This window comes from Berghia stephanieae, chromosome 2 (genome assembly GCF_034508935.2).
Source record: "Berghia stephanieae isolate SIO BIC M18660-M18661 chromosome 2, UCSD_Bste_1.3, whole genome shotgun sequence".
Classification (NCBI taxonomy): Eukaryota; Metazoa; Mollusca; class Gastropoda; order Nudibranchia; family Aeolidiidae; genus Berghia; species Berghia stephanieae.
In genome coordinates, this window is record NC_088361.1 from 58,614,613 (window position 1) to 58,641,207 (window position 26,595).

The 26,595-nt window shown below is 34.5% G+C and overlaps 1 protein-coding gene across 3 annotated transcripts in view; it reads right to left on the reverse strand.

The window, feature by feature from the left end:
- Nucleotides 1-309: 309 nt before the first annotated feature.
- Nucleotides 310-26,595, reverse strand: part of LOC144965232 (uncharacterized) — a 199,191-nt gene continuing 172,905 nt past the window's right edge. For all 3 annotated transcript variants that reach the window (XM_078900340.1, XM_078900342.1, XM_078900341.1), the window contains one exon: nt 310-3,822. In XM_078900340.1, coding sequence (XP_078756466.1) covers nt 2,516-3,822 — 1,307 coding nt within the window. In that variant the 3' untranslated portion in view covers nt 310-2,515. The remainder of the gene's footprint in view (nt 3,823-26,595) is intronic.

A 26,595-nucleotide genomic window follows, 5' to 3' on the forward strand; every position in this document is an offset into this window, starting at 1 on the left:
ATAATAATAATAATAATAATAATAATAATAATAATAATAATAATAATAATAATATAATTTTAAAAAATGATGATGATGATGATGATGATGATGATGATGATGATGATGAGAATCTTCAAACAGCGGTTTACATTTATTTGCTATCAACATAATACTGATGCCATTATTTTTGTAAACTAATTTATTACAAGCCATACAACAATGTAACACGATATCGAAAGAATCTCTCTCTCTCTCTCTCTCTCTCTCTCTCTCTCTCTCTCTCTCTCTCCCTCCCTCCCCCCCTAACCCCCCCCCCCCCCTCTTTCGATAACACAAACATACCCTCTTAATAAAGATTTAACTTCATTTATTTCTCCCAAATTTACTACTGGACCAAAATTGTATAAAGTCAAAATAATCCGAATTAAACGGAAACACTCAAATAGTCTTCAACAGTCATAACGTCACTTCCTTCCTAATGACGCATGGTAACTGAGTAACACTGGCTCTAAACTATCGGAACAATGGCGGACGCCGTATGAAATATTTCTCCGGCGAGCTTAAACGCGTATCCAGAGGAAAAAAACCCCATCAATTTGATCATGTTTTGACTTTTACACATTCTGATCACAAGGCATATGAAAAGGGAATGAAAAGTTCTAGCCAGCATGAAGAATAAAAAGTAATGATTTTCTTTGTTTAGAACCAAGATGGCCGCCGTTGCCGGGCGCGTGACATCAGACTACTGAATCCAATTGGCAAACAAACCCACATACCAGATAGTCTCCTGAGAATGACTCAAGTTCACATGACCATCTTTCAACCTTTGAATTATTCCCCCTTCTAAGTCAAAGATTGATCGGTCCCTACGCTGCCGCTTAATTGATAGAGCACATAACTCACACGAAAACGGATCTGATTTGAGCACTCGTTGCGTTGGGTTGGATTTACTTCTTGACTATCTGTTCCCTATCCAACAAAAGAAGCTTAAAGGATAGATATTGAGGACGGTACTGTCTATTACGTGCAGCTGGAACATCTGGGACCGTCGCAAGAGACAGTAAGAAGGCATTCGACCGCAGCCATTTCCCCTTACTCTCATTATAATATAAAAAACCCACAACGCTGTAATGTTTTGATAACCAAAATACCACAATGTTGTAATGTTTTTATAACCAAAAAAAAAAACCACAATGCTGTAATGTTTAAAATAATTACATACAAATAAATGAACATTTTGATTGGTCGATTGTAACAGATGTCAGATAAACCAACAGAGATTAACGGTTTCCCAAACGTCGCTTGAAATGTCCAAAAATGGTATATGCGTCGCTGTAATTTAAAATGAAAAACAAAATAAAAACACTAACAAAAAGAAAACGAAACATTTTTTTTCAATGAAAGAAAAACAAAACAAAACAAAAACAATTACATAAATGATCGGGACCAATTTCCACAACACGTGAGAGCATTAATTAAATATTATGACACTTTAAGCAGATAGGTACTATAGCGTACATATTCTTATTTACAAATATAAACATACATTATTTATGATGGGACATAATCAACGTTTTAAAAACGGATAACTTTGAACCAATACAACATTGAAGGAATGTCCTAAGGCCGTGGGTCCACCGCCACGGAAATGACCAATAAACGACCAGTTATTTTGGTGCAGCAGGCAAATCTGGTCGGGTTTCCTTTACCCGTGTCCGAGACAGCAAAGACAGGAATCGTACATTGAACTATAGTGTCAGTAGTAGTAGTAGTAGTAGCAGTAGTAGTAGTAGTAGTAGTAGTAGTAGTAGTAGTAGTAGTAGTAGTAGTAGTAGTAGTAGTAGTAGTAGTAGTAGTAGTAGTAGTAGTAGTAGTAATAGTATTATTATTTATATTATTATTATTATTATTATTATTATTAGTAGTAGTAGTAGTAGTAGTAGTAGTAGTAGTAGTAGTAGTAGTAGTAGTAGTAGTAGTAGTAGTAGTAGTAGTTGGAGTCAGTCAGTCAGTCGCAAAAGAAAAAAGATGAATGAACGAGTGTTATGAGAACAATATATGCTAAAGGGGTTGGTGGGAAATTTTATAAGAAACCTGTATCACAAGGTCATTCTTGAATTAATAATAAAAAATCAATACCAAATATAATTGAAATATGGTAAAAACGCATAAAAAAACAGTCGCATACGCGTAGGTGCTGAGTCCGATTTTGAGATTTGAGAACAAAAACATTTTTAAAAAAATCTCAAACGAAGGAAATGGACCAAACATTCCGACCAATATACTATTCCCCGCGTCTTGCCGGAAATGGGCTAAAAGACGTATCGTTCCGGATTGGTGCAAGTGGACACGGGTTGCTTCGTATTTAGTAGTCACGTATAGGAACATGATACACTCCTATTTTTTCTTGAAAGACTGACGACTTTTAGTATGTTCGATTCTGTTTTGGTGGACATGGGGCCTAAGTGTATGTTTGTTTTCAGATGTGTGCATATGATTACGTTAGCAGAATTGAAAATGATGATTAGTGATTCTATACAATGGTGGTTTTATCCGTTCTATTACTATGTGTCTTTGACGACCCAAATAACGGCTTAGGATGGTCTAAATGCTCTATCGATGGGTAGCGAGTTATACGTGATGGCTTTTTGTACAAATTATCCGAACTATGAGCGTGGGTGATGGATGAAGCGCCGGGAACCATGTGCCTACGGAATAAAAATGAGGTGGGCGCGTTGCTGGCAGCATCTGTGGTATTGAGATGCTGGTCTGACTTGGTCAGCAAGTTCCGAGTGTACGGGGTCAAAGGCATTCCGAGAAAGATGTCTGTGGTGACAGATGCAATCCCTGCAGCCATGTTAGATAGAGCGGGCAATGCTAATAAACTATTCTTGTCATTACTTTTATTAATTTCATTATTATTGGATTGTACTCTCACAGGTTGGAGCAATGGGGAAGATGACGGCGACTTCCTTATATCTGGTGACTGTATTTGTACAATGAGATTAGGACCATTTCTTCTGTCCTTCAATCGTTCCCGATTTGAATTTGAACGATGGCCGGATCTCGGCGACATCGAAAGCTCTTCAATAGAATAGCAACTGTCATTAGTAGGTAACTCATTAATATCAGGAGTTGTAGATGTTTCTTTACCAACACCATTAAATAAAGGAGAATTCGAGGGGTTAGATTCTGACACTTCCTTTTCGTCTTCTTCTTCTAAGATATGATTCAAATCACCGCGCTCTCCATTTTTTGAATTTTTATTCAAATCACTTTGATAAACATCACCATTATCTGATAGAATCGACGATACATGTTTTTTAATTGAACTAATTTGGTCTTCACAATTCACTGCTTCATCTTTCTCCTGTAATTTAGCTGTGGCTGATGACGCCGTGCCTAAAGTAAGCTGTGAAAACACAATTTGAGCGATACTGTTCCCGTAAGGAACTTCTTTGGCATGATCCAACCTTTTCGTTGGTGAGAGAACATGTGAAGAATCAGACTCCCGTCTGACACTGACGATTTTACCCGATTTGACAACAATGACATCGCCATCACGACGTATGACGAACGGTGCCGAAGTTCTACGGGTAGAACGAATCATGTCCTTCACGGTCGGTTGCTTTCGTAGTCGTCTAGGTTTGGCAGTGCTGACATCACTGAGTTTGGATTCTCCAACGGGAGAGGATAGTAGAAGTGGGGCTGGGCTGTACAGATCTGGGCTTTCATTGCTGTCGGTGTTGTTGGTGGTGGTGGATGAGCTGCTGATGACAGTGCGACTTCGGCCACAAGGTACGATGGAATTTGCTCGGCTGGATCGCAGGATGTTAAAGTCTGGATGAGACACACACAAAAGAAAACAAACGTCATTATAAACTATTCTGAGATTCTAATTCAAGCTTTGCGACGACGAAGAGTTTTCATTAAATTCATGTCTTCCAATTAGCAGAAAATAAAAATTTCCCATACAAAGGGAAGTAACCATGTAAAAACTACCTGCTCAATTTAATTAAGGAATTGCCACCCTTAGCATCGGTTGATGGTTCAACGATTGACAAGTCCTGAATCTATCTCTGATAATGCAACCTTTAGATAATGATGGATGAAGTGTAAAAAATATACTGTTTGTTAACATTCCAAAAAATACACAGAAAAAAACTAGAAAAAAGTTATCATAATACCATTCTCATTATCAATCATATCATTGTTCTTTAAAACATTATAGCCTACCATTCAATACAATTCAATATGCATACATTGCTTCTGTTCTTTCACACAGACACATACAAAAAACAAACAACAAAACAGTATGTTCTCAAGGTGATAGGAAAATTATAACATTTAAGCACTCTTACTAACATTTATGACAATTTTTTAACCAAGTGAATGAAACTAACAATGAAAAAAAAAACAAAACCCAAAATTTAGCTGCTGTGTTGCTTTAAATTCTGAAGCCAAGGCATATTAAAACTAAGGAATCTTTATAAATAGCTTTCTGATTTACAATTCTTAACGATTACTGTATATATAAGTAATTACAGTGTAGCAGTCTTGTATTAGAAATAAGCAAATCTGGTATTGTAGGATATATCTTTATCTCCCTATTGATTTTTTTTTATGTCTACCATCGGGCTTTTTAGACCTATGGTGTAATTCTAAATTCTCATTATACGCCAAACAAGTATAATTTAATAATAATAATAATAATAATAATAATAATAATAATAATAATAATAATAATATAATAGTAATAGTAATAATTTAAATAATAATAATAATAATAATAATAATAATAATAATAATAATAATAATAATAATAATAATAATTATTATTATTATTATTATTATTATTACTATTATTACCATCATCAACACCATCATCATTTACAACAATAACACCTGTAACACCACCATCACCACGAACACCAAAACAAAATAACCACAACACAAGAACAAATAACATAATAGAGAATACCTATTTTTAATCAGGTCATGCACTTTATGTTCATTCTGTATGACCATTTCTCGATCGGAGCAGTGATAATCCAACAATCAAAATAGTAAAATATTTTTCATTAATCTAAACAAATGCTTGTTCGCATAAAAAGAAACAAAAAGAAACAAAAACAAACAAAAACAAAAAGGAAAAAAAGGACACACACACACACACAAAGAAGTATAAAATATAGCATCTCCATTGATGGGAATAAGTACCTTATAATATATATATATATATATATATATATATATATATATATATATATATATATATATATATATATATATATATATATATATATATATAGGTAGATAGACAGAGATAGAGATAGAGATAGATAGATAGATAGATAGATAGATAGATAGATAGAGAGAGAGAGAGAGAGAGAGAGAGAGAGAGAGAGAGAGAGAGGTGAGGGAGATGGAGAGAGAGAGGCGAGGGATATGGAGAGAGAGGAGGAGAGAGTGAGAGAGTGTGTGAGAGAGAGAGAGGAGAGAGTGTGAGAGAGAGAGAGACAGACAGACAGAGAGAGAGAGAGAGAGAGAGAGAGAGAGAGAGAGAGAGAGAGAGAGAGAGAGAGTACGGGTAAAAATAAGGAAGGCTCGGATTTAAAAGTTTTTGGAAGTTGAGGGTCATCTTAATCCATTCTTTGAAATAAACGTTTTTTGGCCAAAATGACACTACGGTTTTATGTCAAAGATGATAGTGTAGAAGATCAACCTCGAAAAGTAAGTGGAGAGGCACTTATGTTGATCCACTTATGTTGGATAGCTCTGACAGTAGCGCTACCCTCTCCCCGGCCAGGAGGATTGTCGTACCAGTAAGTCGTGGATTCCAGTCCCCATTGCCGTGGCACTTTTCTACTCACTTCATTCATCGAGTAAAGATCAACCCAACTCCTACTTGAAGTTAAGATACGAAGAAATTTACACACTGATTGGCAATCAACATTGACCGTTTAATTTCTGCCCTTGTATATTTTGTTCTATTGTTGATTTAGACATAGCTGCAGACCTAGCCGCCAGATTATGTAGATGAAATCCAAACCAAGCTTGCAAAACGTGGTTAAACTCCACTGGACTATTTAATTTAACTACATAACAAATTTTAACAGATTGTTGTACCGTACTTCAAGCTTTGAACATGACTCATCGGAATGTTTTCCTGTCAAAAGTGAGTAAACGGGTAAAACAGGTGTATGCGTTATGATATAACGATCACCTTCAATATTGGCAACAGCTCAGAATCATGAACAATTCGCGTATTTAGAAAACCGTTTTGAGTTATTTCATCGTGCAAGAGACTTTACATATCTTCTTTTTTTTTATCTCACTCGATTCATATCTAGCTAAATTAAAACATAAAATGAGACTAACTTTTAACGCAAATAAAACTGACTAGGCGACATGTTTCAACAACAACAAAAAAGAATACTCTTTGTGAGTACACACATACACACACACACGCACGCGCACATACTTATCTTCCAGTGATCTCCAGTTCTAGACAATTCTCGCGTGAAAAGTGTGAGACATTATCAAAGAACAATATTCCAAGTAAAAGTTTTGCTCTGCTACCTGAGATGTGTATGTTAATCTCAAATCTTAATTTATACAAATCGGGGTTTATAACTGCCATGAAAAAGCCCGCCCACACGATTTACAGCAGGGGTCGTAAAATAAATATGCCAGAAAAAGCAATGATCAATATGAACCAAAATTAAAAAAACAAAAACAAAAAAACTAGACGTTAAAAAAATAGCATCACAAAAAGAGATATGAACATATTAGACTATAGACACGATGCTACATGTTCTTACACCTCTAAATATACAATACAAAGAATAATAATTATTAGTATATTATGATTGGTTAATGAGTAAAGTTTAAGATGATCAAGAGGTAAACAGAAAAGCCGACGTTTACTTTTTTTTTTTTTTTACAGTTGGAGAGAATTTAATTTTCTGTAATATAAAACCAAAATCTAGTTTTGAAAGGGGGTATTTATTTTCTTTAACACAACAATTCAGAATTGAAGGAAAGTCGTCTTTTCGACGTCTTCAGTTGGTTGACCTGACGAGACTAATATGATATTGTATCACGATGAATATTCTCTCAAGTAAAGTTGTTTTTATTTATTTTTTTTTTTGGTTAGACTGCAAGGTACCAATGAGTACACAAAGAATTTTTATGCTTGAATTGCATTTTTTTGGTCCTTTTTTAAAGATGCCAATTGACATGCAAAATAGATTTTAAATCATCTAGGAGACCATTCCGACACGGCCCATTAGTATTAAACATGTTACCCTTCAAATCTATAGAGGAATGAGAAATCGCGACCTTTAAGTTAAACAATCCGGGTTCAAGCCCTTTCTTGAGATCATTAAATATACCTATCACTATTTTTGTTCAATCTTTCTTCTTTCTTCAATTCTTTTTGACTAACTTTATTGATGCTTAAAGGAGTTAAAGAATTCGAACAAGATCCCTAATACACTACACCCATCGAGAAGTTTCCATTGGTCAATTGGTGGAACACTCAACACGCACACAAACAAACAAAAAAAGAAAAACACAAACCGATTTCGATTCCGGGCAGAATTGAGTTGGGTTTTTGTTGTGTGACCCTTTTGACCAACCTAAAGTGATTGGTCCGGTAGCTAAGTCTGATAGATTTGGCGGAAACTACATCAATATGAACTTATAAAAAGGATATGAAATACCTATCACTGCTCATTTAACATTACAGAAACCAGGAGAGAAATTCGGCACTAAAGGAATCCCAGAAGCGTTGGTCCACAGCCCAATACCATGGTCTAATTAACAATGCTCCTCTTTCCTCAACTCCATGTAAACCTCTTTTTTTCAATTAGATAATAACAGTATTATTTACCTCGCAAAATACTCTTTATCTCCCAAATGACGACTAGATGAGCATTTCTCTCGGTCAAAAATCAACTATGGCCGAGACCAATCGGATCAGCTCATATTTGCTCAACGGAGCAAGAAAAAGGCAATTTGCTTATTATCTCTAAACGAAGAAGGGGACTGATAGGGATCACCTCGGTGGACAAATGCATTTATCGGAACAGTTCGGATTTTCTTCCTCTGTCGGCAAAAAAAAAAAGAAAACGAAAACACGAAGCATTTGGATCAAGGTGCACATAGTTGGATATCAAGATGGCATTGATGATCATTTCAAGTTATCTGAGACTCTTCTACCAAATAGGTATAGAATGAGCAAGATTAAAGATAGTGACTAGTGATATGTAATGTTGTTAACAACAAGATATGAAGTGAATAGAAAAGTGCCAGAAGACAATAGAGAATAAAAATTTTTCGCGGCGGTGGTGGGGTTTGAACCTGCGACCTTATTGGTACGACAACTCCGCCTGGCAGGTGAGAGCGTGGCTCTACCGTGTGAGCTATCCACGAACACAAAAATATTCGTTTCAAACTCAAAGTCATTACTAGATCCCTCTCTCACCCACTTCTTGAGACCGCCGATTCGTTCGTACACCACCATCGCGAATAATTTTGACCAGCAGTTAAGCTTAATAGCCAATATTCTCAACACAAACATATAACATAGAAACGATTGAGACATTGAGTATGCTCCGGTGTATGGGGTGAATTTTTAATTCAGAAAAGTGAGTGGAGCAGGCACTTATGTTGGTAACAACAAGATATGAAGTGAATAGAAAAGTGCCAGAAGACAATAGAGAATAAAAATTTTTCGCGGCGGTGGTGGGGTTTGAACCTGCGACCTTATTGGTACGACAACTCCGCCTGGCAGGTGAGAGCGTGGCTCTACCGTGTGAGCTATCCACGAACACAAAAATATTCGTTTCAAACTCAAAGTCATTACTAGATCCCTCTCTCACCCACTTCTTGAGACCGCCGATTCGTTCGTACACCACCATCGCGAATAATTTTGACCAGCAGTTAAGCTTAATAGCCAATATTCTCAACACAAACATATAACATAGAAACGATTGAGACATTGAGTATGCTCCGGTGTATGGGGTGAATTTTTAATTCAGAAAAGTGAGTGGAGCAGGCACTTATGTTGGTAACAACAAGATATGAAGTGAATAGAAAAGTGCCAGAAGACAATAGAGAATAAAAATTTTTTTACTCAATGTCTCAATCGTTTCTATGTTATATGTTTGTGTTGAGAATATTGGCTATTAAGCTTAACTGCTGGTCAAAATTATTCGCGATGGTGGTGTACGAACGAATCGGCGGTCTCAAGAAGTGGGTGAGAGAGGGATCTAGTAATGACTTTGAGTTTGAAACGAATATTTTTGTGTTCGTGGATAGCTCACACGGTAGAGCCACGCTCTCACCTGCCAGGCGGAGTTGTCGTACCAATAAGGTCGCAGGTTCAAACCCCACCACCGCCGCGAAAAATTTTTTATCTCTATTGTCTTCTGGCACTTTTCTATTCACTTCATATCTTGTTGTTACCAACATAAGTGCCTGCTCCACTCACTTTTCTGAATTAAAAATTCACCCCATACACCGGAGCATACTCAATGTCTCAATCGTTTCTATGTTATATGTTTGTGTTGAGAATATTGGCTATTAAGCTTAACTGCTGGTCAAAATTATTCGCGATGGTGGTGTACGAACGAATCGGCGGTCTCAAGAAGTGGGTGAGAGAGGGATCTAGTAATGACTTTGAGTTTGAAACGAATATTTTTGTGTTCGTGGATAGCTCACACGGTAGAGCCACGCTCTCACCTGCCAGGCGGAGTTGTCGTACCAATAAGGTCGCAGGTTCAAACCCCACCACCGCCGCGAAAAATTTTTATTCTCTATTGTCTTCTGGCACTTTTCTATTCACTTCATATCTTGTTGTTACCAACATAAGTGCCTGCTCCACTCACTTTTCTGAATTAAAAATTCACCCCATACACCGGAGCATACTCAATGTCTCAATCGTTTCTATGTTATATGTTTGTGTTGAGAATATTGGCTATTAAGCTTAACTGCTGGTCAAAATTATTCGCGATGGTGGTGTACGAACGAATCGGCGGTCTCAAGAAGTGGGTGAGAGAGGGATCTAGTAATGACTTTGAGTTTGAAACGAATATTTTTGTGTTCGTGGATAGCTCACACGGTAGAGCCACGCTCTCACCTGCCAGGCGGAGTTGTCGTACCAATAAGGTCGCAGGTTCAAACCCCACCACCGCCGCGAAAAATTTTTATTCTCTATTGTCTTCTGGCACTTTTCTATTCACTTCATATCTTGTTGTTACCAACATAAGTGCCTGCTCCACTCACTTTTCTGAATATGTAATGTTGTTAGAATTTACATAACTTATAAGAATGAAATGTAACAGAGTTAAAAATTATCAGTGTGTACGGAGGTATCATTCCCTTCCCCCATCAACCAAAAAATGGCGAATTCAGAAAACATGAAATGACGCCTTGCAACACAAGTTACAGGATATGAAGAAAAAGGAATAATAAAACTCCTCAAAGAATAGAGACATCTGCTTTCCATCTAATAAAAGACATCTTGATATATTGGTTAGTGTGTTAATTCTTCTGTTATCTACTATTTGTCACAACTTAAATTCTGTTTTTATCTCCCTTAACTCTTTGCACGAATTTAATATGCGCATGGCCAAACAAGACTACTTAAATTAAGTAAAATAAAAGTTTTATTTTCATTCCATTAGTGGATAGATACAACAGCAGTTGGTGTTTGCCAACAGCACTGAAATCCAAATGGATACAGCCACAGGTAACCGTTATCTCTACCTTGCAAACATCGACGAGTGGACTTGCAAATAAATTATATACTTCAGACTGTTAAATATTTATTGCCCTGGCCACAGCAGCCATGGTATAGACCGCTATCAATCGCCAGGTAGTTTATGACTAAGTTGGCGTGATCAAAGAAGCCGTGCTGGTTTGAGATCGCCAATTAGATGTACATCAAGATGGCGAAGCGCATGGGAACAGAAAGGTACGACGACTTTTTTGTTTCAGAAAATAAGCTATCTGGGTTATTCTCATTCTCAGTTTAAGGCCTGTTGTGAGTTAATGAAATTGAGATGTATGCAGCTGAAAATTGAGTTCGAAATAATTTAATCTAATAACAACGCTATCAATATTTTTTTATTAATCCACTCTATTAGTCTGATTATATTTAGGAATTCGAAATGTGTTTCCACCGAGCACTCGAAAGCTCGTGCAGCGATTGGGAACACGTCCGGAATTCCAAAATGCAAAAGTGCATTGTATGCCAACTTGGAATTTTTAAACTTTGCGTTACTATTACTATTAAGTTATAAAACTTTTTTACCTTTTTTCTTGTTATGGTGGTCTTACTCCTGTGTTCCATTTTAAGTAACAAACTTAAGTGATGTTGAGCGTTGTTAATGACCGGTTGGGGGACACTGCATAACTTTGGCCCTGACAGTCTTCTTTGAGACATGCGTACGACACACATTACCCCATACGACTCAGATGTGAAAGCGTTCCTGGCTATGGCAGTGATGGATATTGTTAGAAGGGTTAGTATAAAAATGATACCTAATAAAGATTTATAGTGTATGGTACCTGTGCTCTAGGTGGCTTGATTGGGGGGGGGGGGGGGGGGGGGGGGAGCGCAATAAGCATGGTGAATCCGCCGAAAGGCGCAATAAAAATCTGTGTATTTATTTATAGAGACAGGAAGCCTTTCCTGGCTAATTTTCTACCGGCCCTTGTGAGAAAGGACAAAGGGACTTGCAAGTAAGAATAGTTTTCAAACATTCCTTCATGGCATGGGAGGGGAGATATCTCTGGGCAGTTTAAAATAAAACCTCCCTTGGTTAAAATATGGCAGAGGAGAAACTGATTGATTTCTAGAGAATTAAGCCTTTGAAATCGCCGAACTGCGTCCATCTAAAACAAGTGCTATTATGGGGGTCAACCAATTGATCTCCCTGCGGTAAGATTTCGCAAATTGCAGGATTTTCGGTGTTACACTGCCGGACGAAGAAACTTTAGTATGGTCTTAAGACAGTGAAAAAGCATGGTTATTGATTTAATAATTGAATAGGAACCACAAACTGAAAGCGTGACATGAATAATAAGATAAATGGGACTTCCAACTTCATTGAGCGTGGTAATTTAAAATAAACTACAAATATATATATATATATATATATATATATATATATATATATATATATATATATATATATATAACATTTCAAGTATAATTATGATCAACTTGTACAATATTGTTTCGAGTGTTCGTTCTCATCAATAGCTCCTGTTCTCAAAAAGTTGAGCACTATTATTTCATGGTTTTTGTTTTTATAATATATATATATATATATATATATATATATATATATATTATATATATATATATATATATATATATATATATATATATATATATATATATATATAGAATGCGCTTGGCCAAGGAGTTCACAACATTGCCATCCGGAAGTATGACGGACCAACACACAAACTCTGTGTAACCATGAACTTTTATAGTCTGGTTAATACAGTTTAGTGAGAACAACTCACAAACGCGGATGGCAAAAACAATAACAAAGGCCTGAGTGACGTCATCTTCGAACTATCTATCTATCTATCTATCTATCTATCTCTCTCTCTCTCTCTCTCTCTCTCTATATATATATATATATATATATATATATATATATATATATATATATATATGCCATATGTAATTTTTAATGTAATGTTTTATGTATACACCAAACCACCTATAAAGCAAAAACGTTAAACCTCATAATTAAATAAGTGGTCTCTAGATGTTGTCTACCCATCTATTTTGACTTTCAGAACCGATTAGCGATGATAGAAACCAGAAACTATAGTGACCAGAAACTTTTTGCTTCCCTTTTACATCGATGTCTATTAATTTCGTTTACGTTGCCAACTGTTATCGTCTGTTAGCTCCACCGTATCGTAAGTTGATTTTCAAAAATAATAGTCATCATTAATTGTTTCTATCTCGAAATTGACGTAGAACCTGTTAATGCTCCTATATTTTTTCCCCTTCAATTATGCTTGTCCGATGACAAAACTCTACGTTATGAGGAACAACATTGAGCGCTAGCTTAGCCGCTGCTGTCCGTAAAAATTAAAGACATTATACTATCCTAAATATGCAGGTTTTTGGCACGCGTGTATCCCGTGTTATAAGAGGCTTTATATCCTTGAAAAGAGAAAAAAACCCCAACATATTATGTCAATGTGACACAGAAAAATCGGCTAAACTAATTTCAGTATCGGTGAAGCCGATGATCATCTCATTATTTTCAGTTCTCCGAGAAATAAATATTTCTGCCTTCTCCACTGACTTTCACTCGTAACATTTGAAACATTACGGTATCTCGTCCTGCAACAAGAATCAAGCAATGCTGAGCGTGGTCAATAACCGGATATCTGATAGTGACAACCAAGGTATGGCCCAGGCGGTGTCTTCTCGCTTCATCACTAAACACACAAACGCATCCGACGATGACGTGGGTGAATACCTAGCTATTGGGTAGTTAAAAAAATGATGTCCTTCCGCCACGACATCATAAGATATCGTCGGCATGGCATTCTACGAAGGAGTATAGATTATTCATCAAACAAGATGTCTGATGTCAACAGGAATCACCCATGTTGTCCAAGTGAGCAAATTTTGGGATAATAATCTTGCCCAAGGAAAAAAAACAAAAGTTCCCGAAGCGGGGCTCGAATCCGGGACCTTCTGGGTCACAGTGCAATGCCTTAACCACTCTACCACTTCGCCCCCCGTAGGTAGTAATAGACATTGTAAAAGTGCGTGTATAAAGAAGACTTCTCTTGGTAAGGTAAACTTAATAAAATAACAATTTATAGTATAATTAAAGGATTACGAAACTTTGCATTCTGATGTATTTTCAATTTATGCTTTAAAATGGTAAGAGAATTATGTTATTATTGAATCCTTAGGGAAAGAAAGAAAAAAAACAGGGGACGGGGAGTGTTTTGCGCTGCACATTTATTAGACAATTTGGTTGGCCTTCAATTTCGGCCAAGTATGTAATAATACCGTTGATTATTGTTTTATGATTGCAGCTTTGCGTTTCGCTCGCAGCGTGAGATCAGACTCGAAGTATTCACGATTTTCTCTTTACCCTGTAATTTTTTCCGTCTCGAACAATAAATGCATTGTTTGATGAGGATACAAATGAAAGCAGCTTTATCATATTTCTATGATAATCAGAGAAATGGTCCATTCGGCAACTAATCCTGGTGGATATCGAGTATGTGCATGATATGTCAACCACTCAAATTGTTTAAATTTGAAATTACTTCAATGGATTATATAGAAAATATATAACTTGCTATTTGAAAATGACGCGAATTACTAGAGTAGAATCGACATTCATTCAGCTAGCCATTATACTACATCCATATCAAGAATATTATTATTCCACAGTTCTAAGAAATGGTCAAATTTTTTAAAGGCCATAAAAAAGTAAGATTATGAGTCCCACAGTCGCTTGAGCTTGACATGTTAGCGTGACGTTGCTCTGAGTCAACGACATAATGTGGTAGGATGAACATTTCCTTTCCACGTTGATTTTCTTCCATCACATCTTAAGTGAATAAGATTGTCATTTACTGTCGGGACTACCGAAGCGAAGTCCCAGGTTTAAGAGTTCTTGCCAAGATGAGGGTCATTTAAATCGATCGATATTTGAAGGACGAGTTTTTTGAATAAAATTTTAAATACGTGTTTTTGAGAGTACGACAGTTAACTGGTTAATATGAAGATGGCCATAATTTGTTCTGCCAACTACAGGTTCAAAAAGGGACTAGGGGATCATTTTTCATAATAAACTGTATTTTAATAAACATATAAATGATTATATAAAAAGAACACATAAATAAGCTTGTGAGAATTAGCTATATACAGAGGCTTTAGTTATCTTGATTTAAAAACGTTTGTCCAACTTTATAAATCCGCCATAAAACACTACAGGACTATGGTAATGATATTAGTTTGGAGTCCTTTATTTAAGCGACAGTCTATTAACATTGAGAATGTAAAAAGACGCACTACGGTACTAAATATTTGCCTGCCATTCGCTTCTATCTTTAGAAAGATTAACGTATCTTAAATTGCCTTCACTAAAATATCGTAGAATAAGAGTTGATCTTATTCATTATAGAATTATGCATAGTTCTTGCAATGTGGGTTATACTGATTTTTTAAAAAAATATTCACATGTTACAAATAATCGGGCAGGTAAATTTAAAATATTTATTGAAAGATTTAATTCGTCTATCAGGACAAATAGCTTAATTAAAAAAAAACCAGAACAAAACAAAACCAAAAAGAAAACAAACCAAAAAAAAAAAAATTACAAAAACAAAAACAAAAGACAAAACAAGAAAACTGTAGTAATTTGGAATTATCTAAAGTTTGACCCACATATATATGTATGGTCGTGCTATAAGAATGTTCATAGGGAAAATTGTACTACGATCTTGACTATGGACACTTATTTGCGTGTTACATATTTAATAGTTTGAAACAGCGACAAGTGACACAGATTGTCAAATTAACATTGTAATTGTAAATGTTGGTTTATAACTTTGAATAATATTAATGATGCATGAAAGTTACAAAGTGCATTTAACTCACATACCCTAACACCGACTATATCCGTAATATACCCGGGGTTACTTTTACCCCATGCCTATAATTTATTACATTTTTCTGAGACAAATTATTAGCATAGTATCTAAGCTAATATTATTCATTTTTACATGTTTATAGGAGTTGAATAAAACTATCTATGTACAAGCTCATTTTTAATACATTTTTTTTCCAATTTTGAAAAGTAGCAAATATCTCTAGGATTGAGTGAGTTAAAGGTTTTCTCAAATGATACGAGAGTATGGGCTATACAACACTTCTTTGCACAGGAATCGATAATAATAGTAATTCGATTTTCAGCACTCGATTTCATCCGGCTCGAACGTCATAATCAACTAACAAGGAGGACACGTACATCTCCTCTAGTCGCTTGTTGCCTTCGACTCCAGGAACAATCTGGCTAATTTAACAGCGTCCGGTTTGATTAATTACGTTAGACGAGAAGTCTTCTCACATCGTCTGGAGTCTAGACAGTGCCACAATTTGTATAAGGTACAATGACAAATGATTCTATAGGTATCATTAAACGCACACGCTGAACTTAACCACACACACGCGCGCAAACTTACACACACACACACACACACACACACATACACACACACATAATAATAATGATGAGAATGATGGTGATGATGATGATGACGACAACGACGATGATGATGACGACGACGACGACGATGATGATGATGATGATGATGATATGTCATTAAAGAGCTGGTCTTTAAGACGTTTGTTGAACATAGTTGACGGTTCTGGGATGTAAATGTGAAAGTTGTTCCAAATTTTTATTCCAAACGTTCGCCAGCGTTTACTGTGTAATTTCGTACATTTTATAACGAATGATGTTCTCTATCCAGCAAAGTAATATTCTACTTACAGTCGAGTCCGGATCACGTAAATTGTTATATTATAGGAACAAATAATAATCATCATCCATCGTGGCTTGTACTCTTGAGCCAGCCAGCTGTGATGTTTCCACGTATCACGATCCTTTGCTTTTAAAATCACTTTTGGTCACTCTTAGGTTATTTAAATATGTCATTATTTGTCTTCCTCTAGCTCTCTTTCCTTTGATCATCCCAGATGTTACCAACTTTTCTATTCTGTCTCTTCTCCACACATGTCCCAGAAACCGCAACTGCCTCTTTCTGATGGTATCTATCAAAGTTATTCCCCTTCTCACCTTCGCCAACACTTTCTCGTTCGTATACTTTTCTATCCATAATAACCTCAACATTCTTCTAAACATCCACATCTCGAATGCCTCTAACCTTCTAGTACATTCTTTGTCAAGCGTCAAGCGTCCACGTTTCACAGCAATATAAAAGGGTACTTATATCATATGTTTCCATTACTTTCATTCTGGTCTTCAAATTTAGGTTGTTGTTTGACACAACTGTTCGCATTTTATGGAACACATTTTTTGCAATTGCTATTCTTTGCTTTATATCCTCTATGTCACGTGCGTCATGGGTAATGATAGTGCATTGATATTTAAATTTCTTTACTTGTTTGATGGACTTTCCTTTACTTGACAAGTGGAAGGGTGTGTAGTTGTCATTCTTTGAGACCACCATGCATTCGGTTTTCTTAACATTTAGTTTCAGGTCCATCTCTTCACTTTTGCTCACCAGTATATCAACATTTTTCTGCACATATTCTTGAGAGTATGCCACCAGAGTACCATCGTCTGCGTATCTTATGTTATTCATATTCTGCCTTCCAACGACGACACTTTTCATATCTTCAATTTCTTTGAATATTATTTCACTACATATGTTAAAAAGGTCCTGTGATAAGACGCAACCTTGTCATAATCCCCGTCTTGATGTTAAAGAACTCCGATGTTTCGTAATCAAGTTTGACACACGCCGTTTGATTCCAGTATACGTTTTTCACAATTCGAATGTCTTTACTGTCTACATCGATCTTTTCTAGGCTGTTGAAGAGCGTTTCGTGTTGTACTGAATCAAAAACTTTGGAATAATCAATGAAGCATAGATAAAGTGATTTTTGTTTTTAGATTGACCGTTGCATTATTGTTTTCAATGTAAAAATTGCATTTACCATACCCTTTTCTTTAACAAAACCAAACTGCTTGTCACTTATCTCTTGAGATATCTTGATCCTCATTCTTTTCATAAGTATTCTTTATATAATTTTGTGGCCTGGCTCATTATACTGATTGTTCTGTGTTGGTCACAATCATTAGTTCCTTGTCTTTTTGGTGAATAGTAATGAATACCGACTGTCTTAGAAAATTAGGCAGGACACCCTTTTCATATATATGATGATAAAGGCTTTAGTCAGAATATCTATTCCCAGATCATCGAGGGCGTCAATCAATTCTATTGAGAAACTATATTGGCCTACCGCTTTCCCCTTTTTCACCTCTTTGCAAGTAGCTTCTATTTCTTCTCGCATAATCTGGGGACCCGTGTTCACAGTAGAGATTTCTTTATCCAAACACGTCCCTCTTTTGTCATCCGCGTAAAGATTTTTTATTCACACTGACCCACGTTCCAAAATTTCGTTGATGTCGATAAGTATAATACCGTTTGCGTCTATAACGCATTTTCTTGCCATGGCTGGTCGTTTTCCACTTATATTTTGTACTGACTAGTAGAATTGTTTCGTGTTGGATTTTTTTAGTCGTTCAATTCTATGACATTCATGTTCAATATAATCTTCCTTTGCTCTCTTACACTCATGTTTTATACTCTTATTAGCTTCATTATATTCAATGTTGTTGCGTTCTAGTTTTCTTCTTTCATCCATCATTTTCAAGATTTTGTCATTCATGCATTTTTGTATAATCATAGTAACCAATAAAAAAAAGCCCAGACTATAACGGATCTATTATTTAAGCAAATTAATTGATCAAATTATGACCTATACGTTGTTTCTCTTTGTAGACGTCGAATTTTCATCAGCAAAAAAATAAAAAAAGTAAAGTAAAAATAAAGCTTCCAATAGAGGTTTGATAATTTTAAATAATTATTATTCAGCGTTAACCTATAATTTATGATCAATTTATCCCGAGATTATGTCATTAGATTGTGTAGCCTGTCTGACACCTTGCTTCCATTGCTAAAATTATATTTATTTGATCCGCGATTTTCTTGTTTTGTGTTTCGTAAGTCTTAATGTTTAATCGTTTGTTTATCAATGTTTCAGATATAGGTGAACTCCATCTTGTGATAAACAATTCTGGCACATAGTGTCTAACTACATCAATAAGCCAATTTTTTTCTTTCTTCCTTGTGAGGGACTATTTTATAATATGAATTAATTTATTTGCTTTATGATTGTTTCCATTTTTGGTTCTGATGAGAAGATCCCTCTATCGATGCGAGATTTACTAAAACCTATTTATGAAAAAAATAACAATTTCAGAATATTATTTACTGTAAGTGCACCATGACCCCAACTTGACAACTAAAAATTTTGGCAAGAAAACTCGTCCTTCAAATATCGATCTCATCTTGTCAAAAAATGTCAAACTAGGGACTTACGAAGTCCCAGATTGATAGTTTTTGACAAGATGAAAGTAATCGGAAATCCAAGGTTTGAGAGGTTTGGCAAGATAAGGATCATCTTAATCGATCGATGTTTGAAGGACGATTTCCCTGGCCAAAATCTAAAAAAAAAAACATATTTTTTCAGAGTAATACAGTTCGCTGGCATCAATAATAATTTCAAATGAACCCCAAAAGAATTAGTGGGCCGTCGGTGATTATACATTATAAATGTGGATCATTCATCTTCACATTACAGATTTATAAAATTAAAATAAATAAATGAATTTTTAAAATGCCATATAAAAACATGACCGAAAATGGATGTAAATTACAATTTGCAAGATGAAACAAATAACAAACGATGTGTCACAATGTCATGAGAAAATTGAATAGGGCTAGTTGGCCCTCCGTTCGACGTTTACAATTCAATATGACTAACTCTCATGAAGATTTAAACTTAATTATATTTCCTTTTCTCAGTCTTTAAAAAAAACAAACAAACAAAAAAAAAAAACAAAAAAAACAAAACAAAAAAAAAACAAAAACAAAAAAACAAACCCTGAAATGATCGGTTCTCAATAGTGTAAGTGAAATATTTTTTGATCTGAATTTTTCATGAGCACAAGCATGAATTTTCAATGTTCAAAAATATTCTTTCAAGTAGCCTTCATCAAAAATTATCCAGCCCTAATACATGTGAATTTTCTCCTTTGGAAAAAAAATGAAAATAAGATTACCCCACGTTTACGAATTTTCCTTTCATTACAAAGACCATTCAATTATAAACTTAGCGGCGTTGACGAATTCGGTCTGGCACTTTGCAACGCTTCGAGTGATATCAATAAACATTACTCAGACCTTTTAGTCTAGATACTGTTACTACTAAGCTCGTGTAAGTGATGTTTAAGTAAGCGAGTGAATACAGTGAAAGCCACTTCTATGACATTCTTTAAGTTTAATCACTAAAACAATTATGTTAAAAAAATGAAAGCATATGTATGGATCCTATTAGTATTTTTCTTTCGAAGTAAGAGTTGTTTTGGCAACTGTGAATTCCTTGTCAGAATGTAGAATGGTAAAGTATGATTTTCAGTCCTAATTTCATGATTTTCGGAAAACATATTATTCTAGCATAAACTTTGACATTTCTAAAAATGTCAGTGTTGAAGTTCTGGCATATATCTTTATTAAAGCGACATCTGACACTCATCTTCCATAATGGCCATCCCCTCATGTTCACGATGTATTACTACGCCAAAAAAGACGTTAAAAAGAACAGTAATCCTTGCACACTCTTATGATTTAAGTCTATTGTAGGTACCAGCAAACAATAAACCGAAAAAAAAAGATTTAAACACACACGCACACAAGCACACATGTTAAATCTGCGTGTGTCTGTTACTCTCTCTCTCTCTCTCTCTCTCTCTCTCTCTCTCTCTCTCTCTCTCTCTCTATATATATATATATATATATATATATATATATATATATATATATTCTCTCTCTCTCTCTCTCTCTCTCTCTCTCTCTCTCTTCTATATATATATATATATATATATATATATATATATATATATATATATATATATTCTTCCATTCCTCTCTCCACATCTATCCATCTGTTGATCCATCATGAATCAACTAGTCAATCTGCCAAGCAAACTATCTATCTTTCCACTTTCCATTAAAACTATTATGTCTTTTTAAACGGCATGTTCTCTTCCTTTCTAATATCAGATGGCGGCGGCAGTGGTGTTGATGGCGATGATGGAGTGATGATGATGATGATGATGATGATGATGATGATGATGATGATGATGTTGATTATTATTATTATTATTATTATTATTATTATTATTATTATTATTATTATTATTATTATTATTATTATTATTATTATTATTATTATTATTATTATTATTATCATTATCATTATTATTATTATTCATATAATATTATTATTATTATTGTTATTATTATGGTGATGATGATGATGATGATGATGATGATGATGATGATGATTAAGTTGATTATTATTATTATTATTATTATTATTATTATTATTATTATTATTATTATTATTATTATTATTATTATTCATATTATTATTATTCATATTATTATTCATATTATTAATATTATTATTATTATTATTATTATTATTATTATTATTATTATTATTATTATTATTATTATTATTATTGTTATTATTATGGTGATGATGATGATGATGATGATGATGATGATGATGATGATGATGATGATGATGATGATCTTGATGATGATCTTGATGATGATGATCTTGATGATGGTGATGATGATCTTGATGATGATGATTGTGGTGGTGGTGGTTTTGGTGGTGATGGTAGTGGTGGTGGTCATGATGATGATGATGATGATGATGATGATGATGATGATGATGATGATGATGATGGTGGTGGTGGTGGTGATGATGATGATGATGATGATGATGATGATGATGATGATGATGATGATGATGATGATGATGATGATGACGATGATAAGGAAATAAGTGGGGACAACTGTGGAAGTGTTAGCAGATATTTTGAACAGACGAGAAGAAGGTTGAGGTACGAGGAATGGGAGAACGAAGGGTAAAAACCGAAGGTGCGAGGTGATAAACACAAACGGGTTCATGATAAACAAGGAATTTTCCAGAAAAGCGATTAAGCACTTTAAAGCTATATTCCATGTTTCATAACATTTTAATAACAGTCCCGTGAATATTCGCGTATATCACATTTCGGCTTTGTTGTCCCGAATTAATCAATTAACAGGTGTACTCCGGATAGACACAAAGGTACACGCATTTAAAATTTAGCCAGAAAACTCGTCCTCCAAATATTGATTGATTTAAATGATCCTCATCTTAGCAAAAGATCTCAAACCGACGCCAAGTGTGAAAAGTGTATCGGGATCTTGAAGCTGAGGGTACTTTAAATCGATCGATATTTGAAGGACGAGTTTCTGGTCAAATTTTTAAATACTTGACTTTCCAGAGTACGACAGTTAACTGGTTAATAGTGTTATGATACTTGGTTTTCGACCTGTATGTCGGTGCTTAAATCCTGGTAAGAGCGGCGTATATCGGAGTAATTGAAAACGGTTATTTAATCATGTTGTCTCACCATATCCATGTGTAAAATGGGTATCTGACTGATATCAGTATTGTTGAAAAATATAACTTATTAATATTCACCCTGTCGTTACTAACATCTCATAGGTTATTTCAGATTGTACTGATTCATAAATGATGGCAAGAAATTTAGTTCAGCAGGTGGCTGTAATCGAAACCAAAATCCATTAGCCCAGCGTGGGTTGTTGAGGAATTAGCTCGGGTCTCATTTTCCCGCGCAAACATGACCCATTGAATGTAAAGCGATGCCCTCAATCTTCGTAATCTTGACGATTCGACATTTAGTACGTGGATTTAGGCAACTAGATATTTGTTTTCTCTCGGCAAGGGATATGTTTGCCAGTTTGGCATTTTAATGCCAAATCACGATGAAATGAAACAAGAAATCATTTGGGAATGAAAAACATATTTGCTACTTTTCTTCTTTTTGATTGATTTAATTATGGCCAAACATGTAAAAATAAGAATAAGGTGTTAAATAATTAATTTTTAAAAATCTCTTGAAGCCTTGCCATTATCATTATTTGCTAAAAATTTTGACATTCAGGACTAAGTGAGTGTAATATTACTCTCGACCAAATAATGACATCAAATTGAAATTAAAAATTAAGACACTCACCTGGGGTAGTATGAGAAGATAATGAAGATTTGATTTTAACTTAAACCATGTCGTTTATTCCTTAGTGGAAAGGATGAATTTGGCACTTTGTCAAATTCTATTTTTCTTACACCAATATGACAGTTTGTTCATTGGGGCCTTCCTTGTGAGCCGAATTCTTCCTTTTTATCGAATTCTTTTTAGCTCCTTTTCTTTAAACACCGACATACACACACACACATACACACACACACACACACAAACACATATACAGACAGACAGAGAGAGAGAGAGAGAGAGAGAGAGAGAGAGAGAGAGAGAGAGAGAGAGAGAGACTACCAAGTCCAAAAAGGAAAACAGTACTGTTTAAATGTGCACAAGCAATGTCCCTGGTTGTTTGATTTTTGGAGTTTGATGGCGCAATAGAGGGCTGATGAATTGTACATATATGAATATGATATATGAAAATGACTTATGTTAAATAATTAAAACAAAATATATAACGTTTTTTATACAACTTTAAATGTTAAGAAATCTTCCACTCTTTCAGTTTCGCTTTAAACAGGGAAATATATATAATTTTAATTTTTTTTTTCGTTTCGAATAATTCAATGATTTCTATCAATAAAATCACTTGTTTTTAATCTGCAATATTATCAAATAAAGTTTCTACTCGTATTCAATTGGAGATCAGTTGTAAAATAAAGAAAAAGAAAAAGAAAATGAAAAATCAATTAATCTAACAGATGAGACGGTTGTTATACAATGGCATCTCTGTAATATCGTTTGCTTGAAGCTAAAATGTTTGTTTTAAAATCAAAATAATACATACACTTATTGGAGAAAATTATGCCACTTAAACTGGTCAATTAATTTGAATCAATTTTAAAAAAACACAAAAAAGAAAGTAAACAAGAAGGTGAAAAACAAAACCCATCATTCTATATTTAAATAAAACAACAAAATCTCTCAAGAATAAAAAAAAAAAGAGATAGATCTAGAGGAGGCGTGAAAATATTTAAATGGTCTTAGCGTAAATTGAATCGATCTTATAATCATAATTCAACCGATATAAATACAACTGAAGAACAAGCAACAAAGGAGTAAAAGTTTAATTAGTCAAACATTTATAATATCAATAATGACTCGTCAGATAAATAAAAAAAAACCCGAAAGATATAAACTCTTAAGATCTCAGAGATAAAAACCATGTGTGTGTTTGTGTTTGTGTGTGTGTGTGTGTGTGTGTGTTATGTATGGAATCTGTATTTTTATTTTGTTTAATAATGTGTTTTTGATGATAGTTTTTTTCTTCTTTCTTGGCATATGCATTTAAAAAAACAAAAAAGAACATATAAACCAGCAAAATAAAGAGACACAGAAATGTGCATGAATTTGAAGTTTGAGAATGAAAATAAGATGGGAAAAAAGTTAGACGTCTATACAGTGAAACGCTGGAATAACACATAAAAAACATTTGGTGCTGAAAATAAAATGACAGCCACGACATACGCCACAAAATAATGTTTCAATATGACAACATCAGGAATCACAATAGCATGCTAAATAAAGTGTAAATCAACTCAATGAGCATTGAATAATCATTAAATGATCAATAATGAAAAGCATTATAATGTAACTTATAGTTGTCGTTATCAATAAAATTGTCGTTCTCCAGAAACATTGTTTTTTATCCATCAAAGATTGTTGCATGTTTTTTATCTTCATCTCATCCCCATTGCCACAAAGCATATAAAGCTATTCTTAAATCAAGTAAAAATGAAAGGTTTTAATCAAGTATTTTGCAATTATAAATGTCTAAAGTTTAACAAAAAATAATACTTAAAAACGTGAATAAAAACAAATTTACGAATTTCAAATGTACCACGACTTAGAAATAAGTAAACATTATTTAGTCATAAAGTTAAAGTTTGTTTTTAATGTCATAAAGATGATGGGGAGGACGGGATAATAACATAAATAAGGTTCTGTTTTTAAAAAAATATTTAATAGAAAACAAAAGTATAGGATGGCGGGTGGTTGGATGGGACCATCACCCTTGAATCATATACCTATGATGTTCGCATGGGTGTACGATCCGATAGTGATGTCGTTTCTTCTTCTCTTTACTAGCCTATCCTGCTTCTTTGGTTTGTGATTGTATTTTTGACAGGGGATATTATTTTTTCTGTAAATCTTCTGCCTGTTTGTTCTTGGTTATTTATAATTTAGCTTATGATATCTTTAGGTTATGATTTTGATTTACATTTGTACTATTTTTGTTAGATTGCTTGTTTTTTTTTTGTTTCAGCGGTCTCTCATATAACCTCAATTGTGTTGGAAGAGACCTAAAGCAACAAACAAACAAACAAAAAGTATAGGATGGAGGTAGTGAATGAGGAAGGGGGTGGGGAAGGTCGTGCGGGGACTGAGGTGAGTCATTACTACTACAAACTCATCCATTAACTTCAATGTGAATTACTAGTCGATCAAGATCACACGCATATACTATACACACCTACCAGGGCTGGATAACGTCGTTCTAAAATTATAATTAGATCAATGTAATAATTTATATAAATTATTATTTTAGGGATTGGTAAGAATACTAATTCTTCTTGTTTTCAAATTTACACGACAAAAAACAAAAAACAAAAAAAAAAAAAAAAGACACGCAGTTATTTTATTCTCTAAACCGAACGTTGGAACCCTTCCATTACCTACAATGCAGCATGGTATTGATCAAAGGGAGAATTTTGGATAAACGAAGGCTTAGGAGAAAATAATGAAGGAAAATAGATTTTATACATTAATTTATTCTAGAAATCTTTGAAATAAGCGGCGCAAAAGCAAGAATTAAGAAAATAACTTTCAATCTAGTCTAAATAATAATATTTTTTTAATTTGACACACAACTTTGCTCCGTGATTTATAATTTTTTTTTTTACATACGAGATGAGAGAACGCATGGCGTCATAGTTTCTTACTTATAAAACAATAAGCTACATGGTTTTATTTTCAATCAATAGAAGTAACAACCAATGCAGGATTGGGTTTTAGACTATTGTGTTTTTTATCATAGAATTTCATTCTTTGAAATCCATCGATTGGTAATGTTGAGTTTAATTCATAGCTGTTGTTGACTCATATTACCCTGAATCCTGCCCTTGTTTTGGTGCGTTTAAAAAGGGTTTTAAAAAATAAAAATAAATTAAGTGTGTAGACTTTGAGAAGCAGTGAAACACCAGCACAACCTTCACAACCAGCAACACATTACCAACACACCACAAGCACACCACGACAATAGGTAATGAAGAGGAGTATTTGGAAACCTGAAATTGGCTTGGTCTATAGTGTGATGAGACAGCCGAGTTGAGCATGAAGGCTTCAGGGAAGTTCACACTCGTTTGGGTCTGTCTCGATCTGCCTGCAGGAGGAATGAACAAGATGGAAAGATATTGATGGTAAGCAAAGCTGTCAAATACAATTCAGTCCGTTTTCTGGCTGGCAAAATAGTAACAGTTGTAACCATCATTAAAAAGAGTGATCGCCTTTAACCGATTAACAGAACGCCAGAGAAGCTAACCATTTCACTAGCTGACAAAAAATATCAACAACTAATAGTACTGTGACGTTAATTTGTTTG